Source organism: Mauremys reevesii, linkage group 4, assembly GCF_016161935.1.
Source record: "Mauremys reevesii isolate NIE-2019 linkage group 4, ASM1616193v1, whole genome shotgun sequence".
In the NCBI taxonomy this organism is placed as follows: Eukaryota; Metazoa; Chordata; order Testudines; family Geoemydidae; genus Mauremys; species Mauremys reevesii.
The window spans coordinates 150,121,029-150,140,880 of NC_052626.1; the positions used below are offsets into that span (position 1 = coordinate 150,121,029).

Here is a 19,852-nt window from a genome sequence, read left to right on the forward strand (position 1 = left end):
TTTTAGATTTGCTGGCTAGTAAATCTGCCACTGTGAAAGTGACATTTGTCTATTTGTTGCTATCACTTTTCACAGCAAATTTACTCAGCCCCGGCAAGCGGGAGGAAAATTAAGCCCTAGATGGGGAAATGGGTAGGGAGGCCAGGCACGATGGGGGGTGAGCCCAGGGCTGGAGCTTGAAGCCCTACAGCTGGGGGACAGAGCCTGCTGCCCCCACCCAGGGCCGAAGCCCAAAGCCCGAGCCCCACCGCCCCCAGGAAGGTGAGGAACTCACACTGGTTGCCTGCTCCTACAGTGTTTGTGGCTCCAGAGGGGGCAGGGACCACTGCAGCTTCCTCCCCACCCCATCAGCACCCAGGAGCTTGTGGCAGCAAGAAAAGCTCCTGGTGGCTGCGGTGGCCACATCTGAGAAATGCTGGATGAGTGGCTATATTCCAAACCTAAATGTCACTGCCAACTGCATAACCTCATGGCCACTGCAGCCACTGTCAGACATTACTACGGCGGGTAGACCATGTCTAGCAAAACCAGGTTTGATATGCGCCATCAGTCCTAGTGTCTTCTTGTAAGGTTCTCTCAGGAGGTGAGAATTATAGTCCAGGACAAGTACACCGGTTTTTCCAGCCTGTGTAAACACATCTCGGCTTCCTTTCTCCAGGGGGCCAATTTTTTCCTGTGCCACCAACACGGGCTCTTTTTCTTGACTTGGTCTGTATTTCTGGCACATACAGCAACTCTGGACAGTTTCCTCAACGTCGCTGCTCATGTGAGGCCGGCATAAAAGGGTCTGGCCGTTCTCTGAGGTTTTTCAGTCCCCACCTGATCTTCATGTCTCCTTTTTAACGTATTTTTCTGTAATGCCTTGGGGCTCGCCCTCCTGTGCCTTTAAACAAAGTGCCCTCTAGTGCCGAGAGCTACCCTTGTGTTGATAATAGGGGCTGGGAACCTGCTGTCCCAGCCGCCCTGTGCTAACAGCCTCAGTTACCTCCTGCAGGGTTTCATCCCGAGCCGTAGCTCTGGCAACTATTGTCTGTATTTTGTCTGAGACTGGACGGGATTTTTAAAATTCTGAGTGACGTACAAAATCTAGCTCTGAACTTTGCTCCGCTGCACTTTTGTCCAGTGCCCCAGCGAGTGTGTTTGCAGCCAGCCAGCCTCTCCCAGGTTTGGAAGCAATTTGCAAAGGATACATTTGGAACTGAAAATCTAGTCTCAGTATTGTGGGGGGAAGGAGGGGCTGGCAGTGCCAGTGAGTGGCTTATGGTCAGTTTCAGCTACGTGGTCTTCCCATAAATAAAGACCTGAAATTCTTTTACATCCCCGGACTAAGCCCCAAGCCTCCTGCTCTGTTTGAGGGCATTGACACTCTGTTTTTGTTAGTACCCAAGTCACTGGTCTTCAGTTTGGACCCCACTGGGAGCTGGGTGTCTGAGTGCTGGAGACCGGAGCAGTATTTAAGCAGTTTTCAGTTAAGCCTGCAGCTTGTGGGGTACGTGGTTCAGACTGGGACTGGGTTTGCAGCAGGCTGGCGTGTCTGACCCAAACCAGGCAGGGCACTGAAGTCCCAGGCTGGCAGGGAAAGCAGGCTCAGAGGTAGCCTCGGCACAGCAGGTGGCAGATCCCAAAGGGGTTTCTGTGACCCAACCCGTCACAAGGACTATGCCAATATCTCCGTGGAGATGTCCATGGACAACTTAGTTCTGCATGTACTGTCCTAGTACCTCGGACTGGGACCTCTTCAATTCCATCCGCTTCTCAGACTCTTTATTACGATTTGCATCCCGTGTCCCTTGGACATCTTTACATTGCGGCGCTCTCGGGTGGCTGGTTCGAGCAGCTAGCTTCGGCCCAAGTTTCACCACTCCAAGGCATCTTTGTACCCCCTGTAAGGGTGTGGGACTCACCCCTGCGGTGCCTCCTGCTGGTCTCTCAGGGAATTAACTCATCCAGCTTCCGGAGCGCCCTCTGCAGGCCGGTGTCCCTCCCAGGACCCTGGTGCCCCTTTAACTGGGTGCTGCCCCCCTGGCAGTGCCCCCACAGTTCTGGGTCTCCCCCCCCTGGGGAACCCCCACCCACTTCGCCTCAGTCTTGGCTACTGCCCAGTCCTCATCTAGCCCCTGTTCCCTGGGGCAGGCTGCAGTATGAGCCACTCATCACAGGCAAAGGGGTTCAGACCTGCTGCCTCTGGCTACCCGTGGGCTGCACCTGCAATCCAGTATCTAATAGGCCTTACCAGGCCTGCAGCCTGGGGCTCTCCTAGGCCGGAGCTCCCAGCTCCTCTGGCCCTTCCCCAGCCCTGCTCCACTCTAGATACCTGGTTAAGCTCCCTGCAGCCAGGCCCTTCTCTCTCTGAACACACAGAGAGAGACTGTTGAGCTCCTGGCTTCCAGCCTTTTTATACAGGCCAGCTGGGGCCTGATTGGGGCGTGGCCCAGCTGCAGCCACTCCCCCAATCAGCCCAGCTTTTAGAGCTGCAGCTCTCCCCATGCAGGAGCAGGGGACCACCCCGCTACACCCCCACTTGTCTGTTGGCGAAGGGACAAGCACGTGATCCACCCCTACACCTTGGCGTGAGAACGTCTCTCCTAGGAATGTTGTTTCCATTACACTGAGTTTACATTGGTTGGGTTCAGCTTTACCCCGGCACCTCTGGCTCTCTCCAGAGCTGCTCAGTGCCTCTGCTTGTGCTGTACCCTGGTAGGGCTCCCCTGCCCTCCCTCAGTTCTTGCCCCGCAGACAGAAAGCAGAAGGCCGGAGTCTGCCGTGCAGGCCGTGCGCTGTTTAGTGGGGTCACCAAGCAGCCTATCCATAGCTCTGTGCACCGTACGGCTTTTCCTGCCCCCCCCCCCTTCTCGGCAGGCTCAATTATCTGTGCAGTGCCCACTCCGCTCCCATCCCCTCCCAATTTATGGCCATGTTCCATTTTGGAAGGTCATGAATCTGGGGGCTTCGGAACCACCTCTTTTGTACCCAGGGGAGGGGTGGGGAGGGAGGTTGTGTTTTGGCCAGTCACCTTTTCTCTGGCTTTTTGGTGTTTCTTATGCCTCCCCCTCCCGACTGGTTGCTTGACCTCGCCTTGAGACAGGAGTCGAGGCCGTCTTCAAGCGTGCGCTCGTCTATTAAACTCCCCCCATGCCCAGCTACACTTTAACTCTCTTCCTTAGCTCTTCTCATTGTGCTATCAGCCCCGTCTGGCTGTGGGCAGATGCAACACCCCGTGTCTCTGTTCTTTGTTCACACGCGTTAGTAAGGATATAAGCGTATCTAAAGTCAAACGGGCAAACAAACCCCCAAATCCTCTCTCAGGCAGATATACAGGCCTGACTGCTGTATTCCCCTCACTAACGTACCCTCTGATTAAAAACATCTCTCTCCTCACAGGAATGAAACATGAGTGCGCTATACGGTTACCTCACATTTCTCTACAGTTCCATCGTTCGCCTCTCTGCCGGAGAGAACTGAAATACATCAGCTGCTTCAGGACCAGCTCTTGTCACGACTATCGCTGCCTTCCTATTGTCTTCCTGTTTGCTGGGTCCCACTGCGGCCAATACAGAGGGAAGTGCTATTTAAATCACCTCCAGTTTCCCACAGTTTTAACTCTGGTGGGGCTGTTCATTGCTCCATCCTTCCCCCCAGCGTCTGTTCTTCGTTCATTTACTCCTGGTACCGGGTGGTGGTCAGTGATCGCTTGATGCTCACCAGGGCTCTGCTTCATCCTCAGTGTGGTTCCAGCCGGCTGTGCAACACAATACGAGCTTCACAGCGTCCCAGTCTGGGAGCTCAGCCCTTAAAGGCACAGCCCCTGACACCACGATCCTACACCCTGTGTTATACAGGAAATCAGACTAGAAACTATGAGTCCAAGTGGAATTGATCTCCGAATGACTGACGCTTTCACTGTGGTAGTATTATGGGTGTGTCATTTTCAGTAAGTCAGATGCCAAAGGTCCCTCTGGCATAGATAACCAGCGTACTCCCCCGGCAACCCCTCCCCCCTCCATACACATACACCCCACCGCACAGTTCAGCTACGGACAGGAGAGGAAGCATCTTACAGGAAGTGCCGAGCTGAACTGAAAGAGTTTTCCCAGTGACTGAGGAGGGCTCAGCCCTGCCAGCACCCATCTGTGCCCCGCGGGGATGGCTGGTGAATCCCAGGGTAGGGCCTGGGGGCCAGGAGAAATGGAAGAGGAACAGGCTGAGTGTCATTCAGTCGCCCAGGAGTTCCTTGACTGGTTCTTACGGTGCCACGTGTATCCTGAGCAAAGGGAACACCGGAGAAGGGAGCGGCAGTGCCAGCTGGTGCGAGCTCTGGTCAGCAGGATCATGGCTCGGGTGCATGAGTGGAATGTGCAGCTCTTCACGGGGGAAGCCATCCTGGTGGGCAGCCAAGCCCAGGACCTCCACGTCCAGACAGAGTCCAGCAGCAGCGACTACGACTTCCTGGTCCCCATCCAGTACAGGACGAACGTGATCCTGCTGGGGACCCTGTACAGCGCGCCCTGCACAGAGCTACATTTCCTGCCTTCCTGGCTGAGCCTGAAGCCCGGGGTGCCGGTGTATCGCTGGGAGAACAAGCTGGTGGTGGATTATAATAAGGTGACACTGAGAGACATCCTGGATGGGAAGGTTCTAGACTTGGACCTCACGGAGGAAGACATAAAAGAAATAAATAGAAGACGGGTAAGTGAGATTGTATCAGAATGTATCCCACAGAGTCATCCACACACCCAGCGCTGCCGGTGCCCCTCACTCCCGACCCGCAGCCCCCTGCTAGCCCAGCCCTGCACAGCTCTGCCGGTGCCCCTCACTCCCGAACCGCAGCCCTCTGCTAGCCCTGCCCCCCCCCCACAGCTCTACCTGTGCCCCTCACTCCCGACCCGCAGCCCCTGCTAACCCAGCCCTGCCCCCGCCCCCAGGTCTGCTGGTGCCCCTCACTCCCGACCTGCAGCCCCCTGCCAGCCCAGCCCTGCTCCCCGCCCCCAGCTCTGCCGGTGCCCCTCACTCCCGACCCGCAGCCCCCGCCAGCCCAGCCCTGCTCCCCGCCCCCAGCTCTGCCGGTGCCCCGCACTCCCGACCCGCAGCCCCCTGCTAGCCCAGCCCTGCACAGCTCTGCCGGTGCCCCTCACTTCCAACCTGCAGCCCCCTGCTAGCTCTGCCCCCCCAGCTCTACCTGTGCCCCTCACTCCTGACCCGCAGCCCCTGCTAGCCCAGCCCTGCCCCCCCAGCTCTGCCGGTGCCCCTCACTCCCGACCTACAGCCCCTGTTAGCTCAGCCCTGCCCCCCACCGCGCTGCCGGGGCCCCTCCCTCCCGAACCGCAGCCTCTGCTACCCCCGAGCTCCCCCCCCCCAGCTCTGCCGGTGCCCCTCACTCCCGACCCGCAGCCCCTGCTAGCTCAGCCCTGCCCCCCCCCAGCTCTGCCGGTGCCCCTCACTCCCGACCCGCAGCCCCTGCTAGCTCAGCTCTGGGCTTCCCCCACCCCAAAGCTCTGCCGGTGCCGCCCAGTCCTGACCCGCAGCTTCTTTTTATATTGGATTAAAGCATCTGAATAAATTTGATTTCTCCCCTTTTCAGAGGGATCTTTGGAGGAGCGGCATCGATCCATTCCTGGTAGCTAGAAAGTTCCATGAATTTGTCGGGAATGCTCTGGCTGAGGGTGTCTGTCTCAGTGTTAACCCATTAATCTGCGTTCCTTAATCAAGGCCTGTAATGAAGATGATAAATAAACCCTGTGATGCTCCCAAACTACTCTCATGTCACAGTCCTGGCTCTCCCTCCCCCACACGTAACCCAGTCACTGCAGCTGCAGGGCCAGGGGGTCATTCTCAGGGGCAGGCATTTACCGTAACTCTGTATTTCCTGGGCCATACTACAGGCCGGGGCGTGAGTTACTACCGGGAAACCTGAACTCTACGTTAACCAAGCATTGGTCGGTGATTAGAATCATAGATTTCGAGGCCGGCTGGCTTTGTCTGCACTCGGACAATCGACCTCTCCCCTCTGGGCCTCTGTGGGTCAGCAACAGGGTAGAAAACTCTGGTAAATGTCTCTCAAGCCCTAGGCCGGGCCCAATTCCAAACCCGGGCGGCTGCCTCCCACCCTTCTCCTTCCTTCTCGAGCTGGATTTTTTAGCTCATCCCTGTTAGCAAGTTCCAAGATGGCGAGAGCTTTCAAGGGAAAACGTCTGGTCCATGGCAGTCCGGATCCTGGTCCCCTCAACGATCCATCCTGGCATTCCAGACCAGGAGGGCTTTTGACCCGAGCAGTTGACCAAATTTGGGGAGCTGTTGGTTGTTCCTGTTAGGAGGAGAAATTGATGATAAGAGTCAAGTATTTTCTTTGGTGCAATCTTGTTCATTGACAAAGTTTATGCATAAAGTCCTGTTTCCCTGAACATAGTAGGAATCAAACAGAAAACCAGTTTCCCTGCTCACTGGTCCAAACCTTTCCTAGGGTTACCATATGTCCAGGGTTTTTGTTTTCTATCTGGGTGAATTTCTGAAATAACAGGAAATGTCCTGGATTTTTGCAGAGCAGATGCTGTAGCTCAGAAGGAGCCCTGATTGGTCTGTTTCCCAGTGGGTCCCTCCCCTGCATCCGCAGTTGATTGGTCCAGTCCCCTGCATCCACAGCTGCCAGATCCCACCCAGGCCCCAGTTCCCAGCCCTGGGGAGGAGGGTCCCACAGGGAGTCGATGACTGACGGCTGTTGTTGCATCCTGGGCTTGCACCAGCCGCCCTGCCACCGTGACAGGGAGGGGCACTGCCCCCCACTCCAGTGAGCACCCTTACTGCAGGTAACCCCCCCACAAACAGTGTCCTGTTTTGGGGAACCAGAAATATGGTAATCCTAGCCTTTCCAGCCAGCACTCTGCCCAAAAAGCTTTTCTTTTAGCTTTATCTCAGTGCCACATTACCAGCAGCACTTCTATTCCCATCTGCTGGGCTTTCTTCCTGCTTCTGTGTGTACATGTAAACACACACAGACACACACACATCATGATTCAAAAAAGAACTAGATAAATTCATGGAGGATACGTCCATCAATGGCTATTAGCCAGGGCGGGCCGAGATGGTGCCCCTACCACCTGTTTGCCAGAAGCTGGGAATGGCCAACAGGGGATGGGTCACCTAATGATTCCCTGTTCTGTTCATTCCCTCTGGGGCACCTGGCATTGGCCACTGTCAGAGGACAGGATACTGGGCTGGATGGACCATTGGTCTGACCCAGTCTGGCCGTTCTTATGTGATGGGTTTGTGTAGGATCCATGGATTCTGAAAGGTGCACTGGGGGGAGTGTCAATCATTGTAGCAGTGGAGATGTGTCCACACATTTTGCATCTGTTGTTCTGGCAGGATCCAGTTCTGCTTTGAGTTGGTGAGTTCTGGTCTGTGGGGAGCTTGCTTCTGATGATGAGGTTGGGGCTTGTTTGAAGGCCAGAAGAGGGGGTTCGGGAAAGATTTTTTTTCAAGATGGGGTCCCCATCAGTATGGGTTGTAGTTATTTGGGGTGGTAGGTGACAACCATGTGCAGGTTATCTCAGGGTATTTGGGTGGCCTGTTCCGTGATGCGATCTGTTCCTCGTGAGGAGTGTCCTTGTTTGGTGAAGGCGGTGCTGAGTGTGTTAAGGTGGGTATCCTGGGCTTTCTCCTCAGAACATATTCTGTGGTATCTGAGTGCCTGGCTGTAGAGAACAGATTTCTAGGTGGGTTTGGGCTGGTTACTGGATCTGTGAAGGCAGGTGTGGGGATCTGTGGGTTTCTTGTAGGGTTCCATGGCTGAAGCTGATTGTGGTGTCCAGGACGTTGATGCTGGTGTGGGAGTGCTCCAGAGAGAGTTTAATGGACGGGTGGGGGTTGCTGAAGCTGTGGTAGAAATCTCTGAGGGAGTTTAGGTCGTCTGTCCAGAGAATGAAAATATCATCAATGTATCTCAGGTAGAGCACTGGGTTTGTGGTGCACTTGTCCAGAAATTCGTCCTCAAGGTGGCTCGTGAAACGTTTGACATACCGGGGAGCCGTCCTAGTAGCTACGGCTGCTCCTGTGGTTTGAACAAAGTTCTCGTTGTTGAATGTACAGTTGTTCCGGGTGAGGATGAAACAGACGCGTTTGGGGCGGGTATCTGAGGGTTGTCCATTGTCTTGTAGCTATGTGAGGCAGGCAGCTCTGCCGTCATTGTGAGGGGTGTCGGTGTACAGGGAGGTGACACCCACGGTGGCCAGGATGGTGCTCTGGGAGAGGCTGTTAACGTTGCAGAGTCTGTGGACTGTCTCCCATAGGAACCTGGTGCCTGCCCTGTCTCTTTGGCAGCAGCGAACCTAATAATTTCTGTGGGTGTTGAATGAGAGGGACTGGACCTGCAGGGAGGGGTCTCTGGGGAACTCGGGATGGGATTCGCTGATTGTTATCTGCACGGCAAGGCTTGGACTGTCAGAGTCTCCAGGAGTTCGCGGGTGAGGCGGACGCTGGGGTGGCAGGGAGCTGGCACAGCAAAGCTCTCCCGTGCTAAGGCAGAGAGTAACAAACTGGCCTGAGCAGAGCATCACACCAGGGTCGTATGGATCTTCTTTGCTGGCATAAAAATCATCCCCGTGAGTGAAGGGGTTAATCAGTGGAACTGCTGAGTGAAGAAGAGGCCCAGCTGATCGTATTTCCCACGTGTGTGGATTGCAGCACTTCCGACCACCCGACCACCCGTAGCTGTAACTCTGGGCTGGCCAAGACTTGATTAATACAGACACAAAGAAATCAGAGGGGGAGCCGTGTTAGCAGGGGCGGCTCTAGGCACCAGCTGAACAAGCTGGGCCTGGGGCGGCAAAAGGCTGGGGCCCCAGCTCATCCCGCCGCTGCAAGCCGAGGAGCGGCCCGTCCCCTGCAGCCGGGCAGGGCCGCGCTACCGGCTCCGCTTGGGGGAGAGGGACGGCCCCTGACCGGTAGCGCGGCCCCGCCTGGCTGCAGAGGACGGGCCGCTCCCCCTCCGCTTGTTCCCCGGGTCCTAAACAGCCCGGCAGCCACGGGGCTCGGGGGGGGGGGCTGAGCTCCGCCCCGCTCCGAGCCGCGTGGGGAGGGGGCGGGCTGAGCGGCTCCTCCCCTGACCACGCTGCGCTGAGCGGTGAAGAGCTCCGCCCCCCCCTGGAGCCCCGCGACTGCCGCGCTGGGCAGGGCCGCTTCTCGAGGCGCGTGGTGAGCCGGGGGTGAGCGGCGGGGGCCGGGGGGTGGCTATGGGGCAGGGAGGGAGCACAGGTTCTGTGGGGGTGGTCAGGGGCCAGGAAGGGGGTGGATTGGGGGTCTCAGGAGGTGGTTGTCAGGCACCCCGACCCCATTACCCCCAGGGCCAGCCCTGACCCCAGCTCCAAGCCCAGCCCCACTGAGATGGGCACCCCCAAACCCCTCCTCCCCACCCAGCCCTGACCCCCAGCTCCAAGCCCAGCCCCTCGGACCTGGGCACCCCCCGGCCCCATCCCCCTCACAGCTCTGAGCCCCAGCTCCGAGCCCAGCCCCTCTGAGCCGGACACCCCTGTACCCATTCCCCCACAGCCCTGACCCCAGCTCTGAGCCCAGCCCTCTGAGCCGGTCACCCCGGCCCCATCCCCTCACAGCCCTGACCCCCAGCTCTGAGCCCAGCCCTCTGATCCGGTCACCCCTGACCCCATTCCCCACAGTCCTGACCCCAGCTCCGAGCCCAGCCCCTCTGAGCCGGTCACCCCTGTACCCATTCCCCACAGCCCTGACCCCAGCTCCGAGCCCAGCCCCTCTGAGCTGGGCACCCCTGACCCCATCCCCACTGCCCTGACCCCAGCTCTGAGCCCAGCCCTCTGAGCTGGGCACCCTGACCCCATTCCCCACAGCCCTGACCCCAGCTCTGAGCCCAGTCCCTCTGAGCTGGGCACCCGCGCCCCCATCCCCCACAGCCCTGACCCCCAGCTCTGAGCCCAGCCCCTCTGAGCTGGTCACCCCCGACCCCATCGCCCACTGCCCTGACCCCCAGCTCTGAGCCCAGCTGCTCTGAAGTGGGCACCCTCCGACCCCATCCCCCCACCCCCCACCCCCAGCTCTGAGGCGAACCCCTCTGAGCCAGACAACCTCCGACCCCATCTCCTCACAGTCCTGAGCCCAGCCCCTGTGAGCCGGGCACCCCCCAGAGCCCAGCTCCCCACCCTGCCCTGGGCAACAGCAGCACCACCTCCAGGCAGTGACAGCCCATTGGCACCAACCATCACCATCACCCAGCAACAGCCCATTGTGTAATTGCAAATGTAGACAGACCAGTAAAGCATTTAATGTTTTTAAATCATGTATTTGGTGTATTTTCAAATTATTACAAATTAATTTTCACTGGTTATTTTTTACATTTCCAAATACATGTTACTATAGTATTGCAACTTTTTTTTATGGAAGGGGCCCCCAAAATTGCTTTGCCCCAGGCCCCCTGAATCCTCTGGGTGGCCCTACCCAGTGTGTGTGAGGAGCCGGGGAGGGATGGAAACGGGGTCTCCTGGAGCCGAGCCCGGGCTGCGATGGTGGCGAGGGGCTCCTGGAGTGTGTGAGGAGGTGAGCGGCCGGCTGGGTTCGTCGGTGCTGAGCAGGTAGCCCCGCAGCCGGAGATCCTCGCCTTCCCGCCCGCCGGGGCTGGGCCAGGGCTCGGCTGCAGTGTGCTGGTAGCGGATCCCACATTTGGGGGGGAGCCCAGTGCTGGGGCAACAGGGGGTGTGAGTGGGGGGCACTGGTGGGCGGGGGTGGGGCAGCCAAATTTTTTTTTGCTTGCGGCAAAAAACCTAGAGCCGGCCCTGCGTGTTAGCAGCAAAGAATCCTTATAGACTAACAGACGTTTTGCAGCATGAGCTTTCGTGGGTGAATACCCACTTCTTCAGATGCAAGTGGTGGAAATTTCCAGGGGCAGGTATATATAAGCAAGCAAGAAGCAAGCTAGAGATAACGAGGTTAGTTCAATCAGGGAGGATGAGGCCCTGTTCTAGCAGTTGAGGTGTGAAAACCAAGGGAGGAGAAACTGGTTCTGTAGTTGGCAAGCCATTCACAGTCTTTGTTTAGTCCTGAGCTGATGGTGTCAAATTTGCAGATGAACTGGAGCTCAGCAGTTTCTCTCTGAAGTCTGGTCCTGAAGTTTTTTTGCTGCAGGATGGCCACCTTAAGATCTGCTATTGTGTGGCCAGGGAGGTTGAAGTGCTCTCCTACAGGTTTTTGTATATTGCCATTCCTGATATCTGATTTGTGTCCATTTATCCTTTTCCTTAGAGACTGTCCAGTTTGGCCGATGTACATAGCAGAGGGGCATTGCTGGCATATGATGGCATATATTACATTGGTGGACGTGCAGGTGAATGAACCGGTGATGGTGTGGCTGATCTGGTTAGGTCCTGTGATGGTGTTGCTGGTGTAGATATGTGGGCAGAGTTGGCATCGAGGTTTGTTGCATGGATTGGTTCCTGAGCTAGAGTTACTATGGTGCGGTGTGCAGTTGCTGGTGAGAATATGCTTCAGGTTGCAGGTTGAGCAAAACGTCTGTTAGTCTATAAGGTGCCACAGGATTCTTTGCTGCTTTTAAAGAAATCTGACTTCTTCCAGCCCTGCAGGGATCTCATCATTTTCTTCCAGTTTTACCTTTGTGATCAGCCTTCTTTTAACTAGGTGCTTTTCTTGTCCCTTCTCTGTTTTTAGAGAGAAGATCAAGAAACCCGGTTACCGGAATTAGTAAGTATAAAAGAGAGACACTAAGGCGCTCTGTATGCAGAGAAATTACAAACACCTCCTAGGAGGGAAATGCAGAAGGGAAAACTGTTCAATTGCAGAGAGTAAAATGGGAAATAAATGTAAAAGGGGGCTATGGATCAGGATTCAGGGGCACAGTTATGGGGGGTGCCCAGAGCTGGGCTAGCAGGGGGCTGTGGGTCGAGATTGAGGGGCACCGTCAGAGTTGTTTTCTGAGAAATTTTACCCTAAATTTTTCCTCCTTAAGCTCTCGCACAATGGAGTTCCCAGAGTTAGGGGTTAGGGAGTCAGGATGCCAGGTTTCGCCCTTCAGTTCAGTGCCCATGGAGATGAAGTTCGCTGTCACACAACGTCACAGAGACTCAGAAATAGAACCCAGGAGTCCTGGGATCTTGGCCCTCATTCCCTTGATCTTTGCCCTTCCATCATCTCAGATCTGCAAAGCTCTGACCTCTGTCAGCTTTTGGCTTTTGACTCCCACTCCTCTGTCTTGCCCTCCCCAAGGCAACGTTAGACTGAGCGACTTTGCAAAATGCTCGGCCGTGCAGCTCAGTGCAGAGGTGGACGGTCAAGCTGTGTCCATAGACCTGGTTCCCACCATCCGGGATAAAACGGACATGTCCATGGATTGGCCACGGCAGGATCTGAAGTGGCTCTCCGACTTGTGGGACCGGGAGCAGGGCACTGAGCGGATCAAACCCACCTGGAACATCATGGAGATTTACAGAACTAAGGCCGATCTGGTGGCCAAGAATCTGTATTGGAGGTAAAAATGCAAATCTCATTTGTTCTAGCAGAAGGCAACACAAACACACACGGGGGGGCTCATTCCCGCCAGCACTAGCAGGGGGCACAGGGACACACACACACACAGAGCAGCGCGAATCCCCACCAGCATGGAGGGGCAAAGACACACACAGACACACACACAGAGAGAGCAGCATGAATCCCCATTAGAGGGGGCGCAGGGACACACACACACACACACACAGAGCAGGGCCCGTCCCCACCAGCAAGGGGCGCAGGGACACACCCACCCCCCGGTGCAGGACTGGGACGGGGGGGGGGTCTGTCTGACCCCGCACTCCCATTCAGCCCTGCCCCATTTCCCCCACCCCATCCCAGGCTCACCTTCTCCCTGGCTGAGACCCGACTCCTCAGGGACATTGACCTCGATGGTGCTGGCTGGAGGCGGGAGGCGCTGCAGCTGCTGAAGCAAATCAACATGGAGAAGTGGGGGCCGCGGTACGGCAAAGTCCTGACCTCCTACCACCTGAAGGTAACTCAGACAGAGGGGGCAGAGGGGGAGGGGCTGGGGAATGGGTGATAGGAGCAGCCACAGGAACAGGGGAGAAAGATCTAGTGGGTTAGAGCAGCAGGGGAGGGAGGGCGGAGAGGGCTGGGTTTTACTCCAGCTCTGGGAGGGGGGTGGGGTCTAGTGGTTAGAGCAGGGTGGGGCTGGGAGCCAGGACTCCTGGGTTCTCTCCCCAGCTCTGGGAGGGAGTGGGGTCTAGTGATTAGAGCTGCGTTTCTTCTTCCAACTGTTTCACTCTGGGTTCTCCATCTCAGGTGCCCATGTGTCCCAGAGGCCTTTGTTGGGAGAATTTTGGTAGCAGTGCCCATTCTGCCCTAGAGCACACTCCAGACATCCTCGCGCCCCACACCGAGGATATATAGAGGTGCCCGGGTGAACCACCCTCAATTCCTTCTCCACCGCCTGATGGCCTAAGATGGAGCGTCCAGCGTGCCCGCTTCACCTTTCTTAGCTTAGTCAAACCTCCAATTTTAGTTACAATTAGAGTGCAGTGCTGTTTAGCTCACCTCATTTATTACTTTATACTTTGGGGGGGGATCCATTTAATGTTCCCCTTGCCCCCTCCCTCCTCCACCTGCCCCTTCCCCTCCATTCTGAGAGGTTTTTGCTTCAGGATTGTCGCTGACTTGGTATGCCGGGATCCCCAGGATTCCAGCTTTCCCAGTCACTGACAGACAGTCCCAGTGTAGCCGCTGCCTGAGGTACCCCCAAATCCCAGCAAAGTGCAAAATCTGCCTGGCAGTTAAAAGGAGATGTTGTAAAAATTGAAGATTAAACTTAGGCTGCTCACGATGGAGCTCCCCCTCTGACCAGCCTTGGGTCCAGGCCCAGGTACCATACTGGCCTCTGAGTGAAAACAGTGCCCTGTTGACCTCAATCCCCTCAAATCCCCAGCCAGATTTTCCAGACCTGAGGGTTTCCAGAAGTTGGCCTCTTTCTGACCACCACCAACAGAAAGTGCAAGAAATTCCATTCGAGAGGCGGTCTGGGTTATCAGCCTTGGGAGACGCCTTCCTCATTCCTTGGACAAGATCTCGTCTTCATGCATATCCTCTGACACCACTGATTCCGAACAACATCAAACGAGACAGACAGAGTCACTCCAGCTGCACCAACTCGCTCGCGCCAGGTCTGGTTCTCTGACCCGATTCGTCTCACTTCCTGTCCCGCTGCAGCTTCTGGTCGTTTCCTGTCTGCTGCCCCAGGACTCCAGTTGGTGTCTCCACCCCAGGGTGGCCATTCTCTGGTTCAGAGCCTGGCTCCTCAATGCTTCTTGGGGATAGAGGTTTCCTGCTCAGCAGAGATAAAACAGATACAAAGATCTCTACTAGAAACACCTTCAGAAATGTAAGAGATTTTACCACTGGGGTCCCCAGTGACAGTTTTCACCTCATCATTCTTCCCTCTCTGATGTTCTTGATTATCTGATGGATTTAAAGAAATCAGGTATTTCCAGGAGTTACGTCAGAGTTCAGCCTTTCATTGCCCTGTGCAAGGATTTTCAGTCTTTGGTCCAAAAGGAGAATCTAGCTGAACCACTCAGTAATAGTGACCACAGTGCAATTACATTTAGGGGGATAATTAAAAAAAAGACACCGCCCCCCCTGTAACATTTAACTCTAATGAGGGGAACTATGCAAAAATGAGGCAGCTAGTTAGATGGAAATTCAAAGGAGCTGTACAAGGGTGAATTCCTGCAAGGAACATGGGGGCTATTTAAAAACACCATCAGACTAACCGTATACCCCAAATCAGAAGAGACAGTAAGAGGACCAGAAGAACGGCACCATGGCTACCGAGCAGTGATGGAGACCACAGGAGGCGAAAAGGCCTCCTTTCAAATGTGGAAGTCAAATCTCAGTGAAGATAAGAGGGAGGAGCACAAACCCTGGCAGGTTAGATGTAAAAGTACAAGAAGTCAGGCCCAAGAAAGAATTTGAGACGCAACTTGCCAGAGATTGTGACGGGGTGAACCAACCCTGCGCTGGAGAGGCGAGGGTTAACAAACTGCTCTGGGCCCAAGAGGCCACGCCCCCTCACCCCTACTGGGCACGCTCCCTGGGGCGGGAGCATTGAAAAGGGAGCCGCTCGGCTCAGTCTGGGCTGACGGAGGAGGAGGGCGGTTGTGGCCAAGAGCCTCCTGGCAGGAAGCCTCCGGGGCTCCAAGCCGCCGGGGTGGAACCTCTTCGCTGCAGCGCGGGAAGCAGCCGGCTGCGGGAGCAGAGAGGGACGAGGGTAGAAAGCCAGACACAGAGCAGGGCGAACACAAGGAGGACCCCACGTCCAACCCCTGGAGATGCCGCTGGAGGGACGAGGGTAGAAAGCCAGACACAGAGCAGGGTGAACCCAAGGGGGACCCAACGTCCAACCCTGGAGATGCTGGAGAGACGAGGTAGAAAGCCAGACACAGAGCAGGGCGAACACAAGGAGGACCCCACGTCCAACCCTGGAGATGCCGCTGGAGAGACGAGGGTAGAAAGCCAGACACAGAGCAGGGCGAACACAAGGAGGACCCCACGTCCAACCCCTGGAGATGCCGCTGGAGGGACGAGGGTAGAAAGCCAGACACAGAGCAGGGTGAACACAAGGAGGACCCCACGTCCAACCCTGGAGATGCCGCTGGAGAGACGAGGGTAGAAAGCCAGACACAGAGCAGGGCGAACACAAGGAGGACCCCACGTCCAACCCCTGGAGATGCCGCTGGAGGGACGAGGGTAGAAAGCCAGACACAGAGCAGGGCGAACACAAGGAGGACCCCACGTCCAACCCCTGGAGATGCCGCTGGAGGGACAAGGGTAGAAAGCCAGACACAGAGCCGGGCGAACACAAGGAGGACCCCACGTCCAACCCTGGAGATGCCGCTGGAGAGACGAGGGTAGAAAGCCAGACACAGAGCAGGGCGAACACAAGGAGGACCCCACGTCCAACCCCTGGAGATGCCGCTGGAGGGACGAGGGTAGAAATCAGACACAGAGCAGGGCGAACACAAGGAGGACCCCACGTCCAACCCTGGAGATGCCGCTGGAGAGACGAGGGTAGAAAGCCAGACACAGAGCAGGGTGAACACAAGGAGGACCCCATGTCCAACCCCTGGAGATGCCGCTGGAGGGACGAGGGTAGAAAGCCAGACACAGAGCAGGGCGAACACAAGGAGGACCCCACATCCAACCCTGGAGATGCCGCTGGAGGGACGAGGGTAGAAAGCCAGACACAGAGCCGGGCGAACACAAGGAGGACCCCACGTCCAACCCTGGAGGTGCCGCTGGAGGGACGAGGGTAGAAAGCCAGACACAGAGCCGGGCGAACACAAGGAGGACCCCACGTCCAACCCCTGGAGATGCCGCTGGAGGGACGAGGGTAGAAAGCGACCCAGGGAAAGCAGTTGGGAGTACTGGCACCTCTTTGTTTTGAAGGGCCCTGGGTAAGAACCCGGTGGCGTTCCCCTACCATTCCCACACATGCCACTGAGCGATATTACCCCTCTGCTATTGCTGCTTGGCAAAGCGACCCCTGGGACCCCCACTGGTGGCTGTTCTATCCTGGAGAATCACCATTAGGTGGCATTGTCGGCCCGACGTACCTAGCCAGCCCCCCGGACAAAGATACAGAAACGAACAGTATGATTTTTTTCAATACCTGAGAAGCAGGAAGCCTGTCAAACAACCAGTGGGGCCACTGGACGATTGAGGTGCTATAGGAGCCCTCAGGGAAGGCAGGGCTGTTGCAGAGAAGCTGAATGAAGTCTTTGCATCGGTCTTTACTGCAGAAGACGTGAGGGAGATTCCCACATCGGAACTGTCCTTTCTGGGCACCGGATCTGAAGTACTGACCCACACTGATGTGTCAGTAGAAGAGGTTTTAGAACTAAACAGTAATAAGTCCCCAGGACCAGATGGGATTCATACAACAGTTCGGCTGGAAATCAAATGTGAAATTTGCAGAACAACTAACTGAGGTATGTAGCCTATCGCTTAAATCAGCCCCTGTACCAATGACTGGAGGACGACCAAGCTAACGCCAATTTTAGAAAAGGGCTCCAGATGCTTTCCTGGCAATTACAGGCCCATAAGCCTGACTTCCGTACCAGGCAGATTGGTAGAAACTATAGTAAAGAACAGAATTATCAGACACATACGCATGATTTGTTGGGGAAGAGTCAACTTGGCTTTTGTAAAGGAAAATCGTGCCTTGCCAATCTGTTAGAATTCTTTGAGGGGGTCAACAAACAAGTGAACAAGGGGGATCCAGTGGATATAGTGGACTTGGACTTTCAGAAAGCCTTAGACAAGGTCCCTCACCAACGGCTCTTAAGCAAAGTAAGTTGTCATGGGAGAAGAGGGAAGGTTCCCTCATGGATCAGTAACTGGCTGAAAGATGGGGTTGGAATTAATGGTCAGTTTTCACAATGGAGAGAGGGAAACAACGGGGTCCCCCAAGGGTCTGTACTGGGACCTGTGCTGCTCAGCCTATTCATTAATGATCTGGAAAAGGGGGTGAACAGGAAAGTGGCAAAATTATTCAGGATAATTAAGTCCAAAGCTGGCTGCAAAGAGTTACAGGGGGATGTCACAAAACCGGGTGACTTATCAACACTGATCAGTGCAAAGTAATGCACGTTGGAAACCATAATCCCAACTATAAATACATGGCAATTGGTTCTCAATTTGCTATTACCACTCCAGAAAGAGATTTTGGTCACTGGATAGTCCTCTGAAAACTTCCACTCAGTGCGCAGCAGCAGTGAAAAGGGCTAATTGTGTGTTAGAAACTATTAGGAAAGGGACAGAAAATAAGACAGAAAATGTTTCATCTTGTGCAGTGATTCTCACACTTTTGTCCTGGTGACCCCTTTCACTAGCAAGCCTAGGAGTGCGACCTCCCCCTTATAAATTTAAAACACTTCTAAATATATTTAACACCATTATAAATGCTGGAGGCAAAGTGGGGTTTGGGGTGGAGGCTGACAGCTCATGACCCCCCACATCATAACCTCACGGCCCCCTGAGGGGTCCTGACCCCCAGTTTGAGACCCCCTGATCTTGTGGGACGTCATGGTGGAGAAGGAAGTGAGGGCCGTTTGACCCGCCCCTCTAGGTATCTCGGTATGGGACACAAGGATGTGTGGAGCTCACGCACAGGCAGAACAGGCACTGCTACCAAAAAATCTCTGCTCGAAGGCGCAGGGGGGTGGGCCCCTGAAGTGCAGCACCGTCGGGGCTCGGTTCCGGGAGAGCTCCAGTTGCTGCACACGGTGAGTAACTTCTCCTTCTCTTGCAGATGGTCCTGTTTTGGGCTTCTGACCTCAACCCAGAGACAAAGCACTGGGCCACGTTGCCGGATGCTCTGGGGACCCTGCTGAAGGTGCTGGAATTCTGCCTGGAGAAGAGACACCTGCCCAGCTACTTCCTGCCTTCGATTAATTTCTTCGACTGGCACCGGACTGAGGAAGAGAATTCCCTGAAGAACCTGGTGCTGGAGGCGCTCAGACTGGAGGTGAGGCTGATGAGATGCAGCCCAGAACGGTACCTCCGGCTGAGCTACGACCTGGCCAAGCCCCAGGGCCCGGGACCCTTCATCCAACGGGCGCGGGAGCTCGACAAGTTTAGAAGGGAGCATCAGAAAGACTTTGAAGAGTTCAAAAACCTGAAGGAAGAAAAACAGCCGGGACAGGGAGCGGCGAGTCTCTTCTTCGCCCAGCACAGACACTTGGGCTCATCTCTGATGTTACATCTTCTACGCGAGGACTTCTCAAACTGGCGGTCGGGACCCCTCAAAGGGCTGTGAGGTTATGACATGGGGGATCGCGAGCTGCAACCTCCACCCCAAACCCTACTTTGCCTCCAGCATTTATAATGGTGTTAAATATATTAAAATGTATAAGGGGGGGTCGCACTCAGAGGGTTCCTGCGAGAGAGGGTCCCGGGTACAAATGTCCGAGAACCCCCTGGTCTATGCTAACTTCACTCAGCTTTGGGTTTATCCTGGGGGAACAGAGTCTGCGTAAAAACCTTGAGACTTGATTAAAAAACCAACGTTTTAAACAATACTAAATGCTGGGTTCTGTTTATTGGCCTGCTGGGTTTTGCAGTGGGTGTCACATGGGGTCGCTCTGGGTTAACCCCAGGGGGAGCTGGGATCAGAATCTGGCCCTGACCCCACTGCAGTCAGAGGGTGACTCCGGTTTGACCCTGGGGCGGCTAGGATCAGAATCCGGCCCTTTGGGAGTAGAAACCGAACCTCATTTCTCCTTTCGCCCTCGAACGCCGTTCGTCCGTGGCTCATTACAGCACATCGGCTTCCCTTCCGAAGGCCCAGCCGGCTCCCTCACGCCGCACGCCGGGCTCCAGTGACGCTGGCTCACAGAAATGTCGTCGCAGTTCAAGCTGCGTCGTCTCGTCACTGTCTTTGGCTAGCTCGAGCGTGTGCCCGCTCCACAGCTTCAGTGTGTGGTGTAACGTGGGCTCGTTCTCCACTGGCCTGGCACGGGCTGGAAAACGCCTGCCGACAGCGCTGCTTGGAAAGCCGCTTGGTCTTGCCAGGCTGTCGTACCAGACTCATTTACTCCAAAGCTGCAAATGGGACAGGGTGAGTCCACCGCGCTCTGCATGCACCGGGTTTGTGTGTGGGGAGGAATGGGGGGAGTGGGATGGATGGAGGGGTGGAGGGATGGACAGTTCAGCCCACACTGAAATCACACCCAACACCTGGCCCATCTGTGCTATTTGCCCCCTTCCGGCTCCCCCCACCCACCCCCCGTCTGTTCCCCTGCCCGGCAGTGCTGACGCCTGCATTTCCACTGGCTTTTAT

General features: G+C 55.7%; 1 protein-coding gene across 2 annotated transcripts; it reads left to right on the top strand.

The window, feature by feature from the left end:
• Nucleotides 1-3,963: 3,963 nt before the first annotated feature.
• LOC120403309 lies at nucleotides 3,964-18,912 on the top strand. Of its 2 annotated transcripts, XM_039534272.1 has the most exons (7): nucleotides 3,964-4,686; nucleotides 5,579-5,660; nucleotides 11,680-11,712; nucleotides 12,235-12,496; nucleotides 12,856-13,009; nucleotides 13,940-14,174; nucleotides 18,323-18,431. In XM_039534272.1, exons 1-7 carry the CDS (start codon nucleotides 4,144-4,146, stop codon nucleotides 18,343-18,345), a joined length of 1,332 nt encoding a protein of 443 aa, XP_039390206.1. In that variant the 5' UTR covers nucleotides 3,964-4,143; the 3' UTR covers nucleotides 18,346-18,431. The 2 variants fall into 2 exon arrangements, with proteins under 2 accessions (XP_039390206.1, XP_039390205.1); XM_039534271.1 differs by lacking the exon at nucleotides 13,940-14,174 and having other exon boundaries at nucleotides 18,323-18,912.
• Nucleotides 18,913-19,852: the final 940 nt, after the last annotated feature.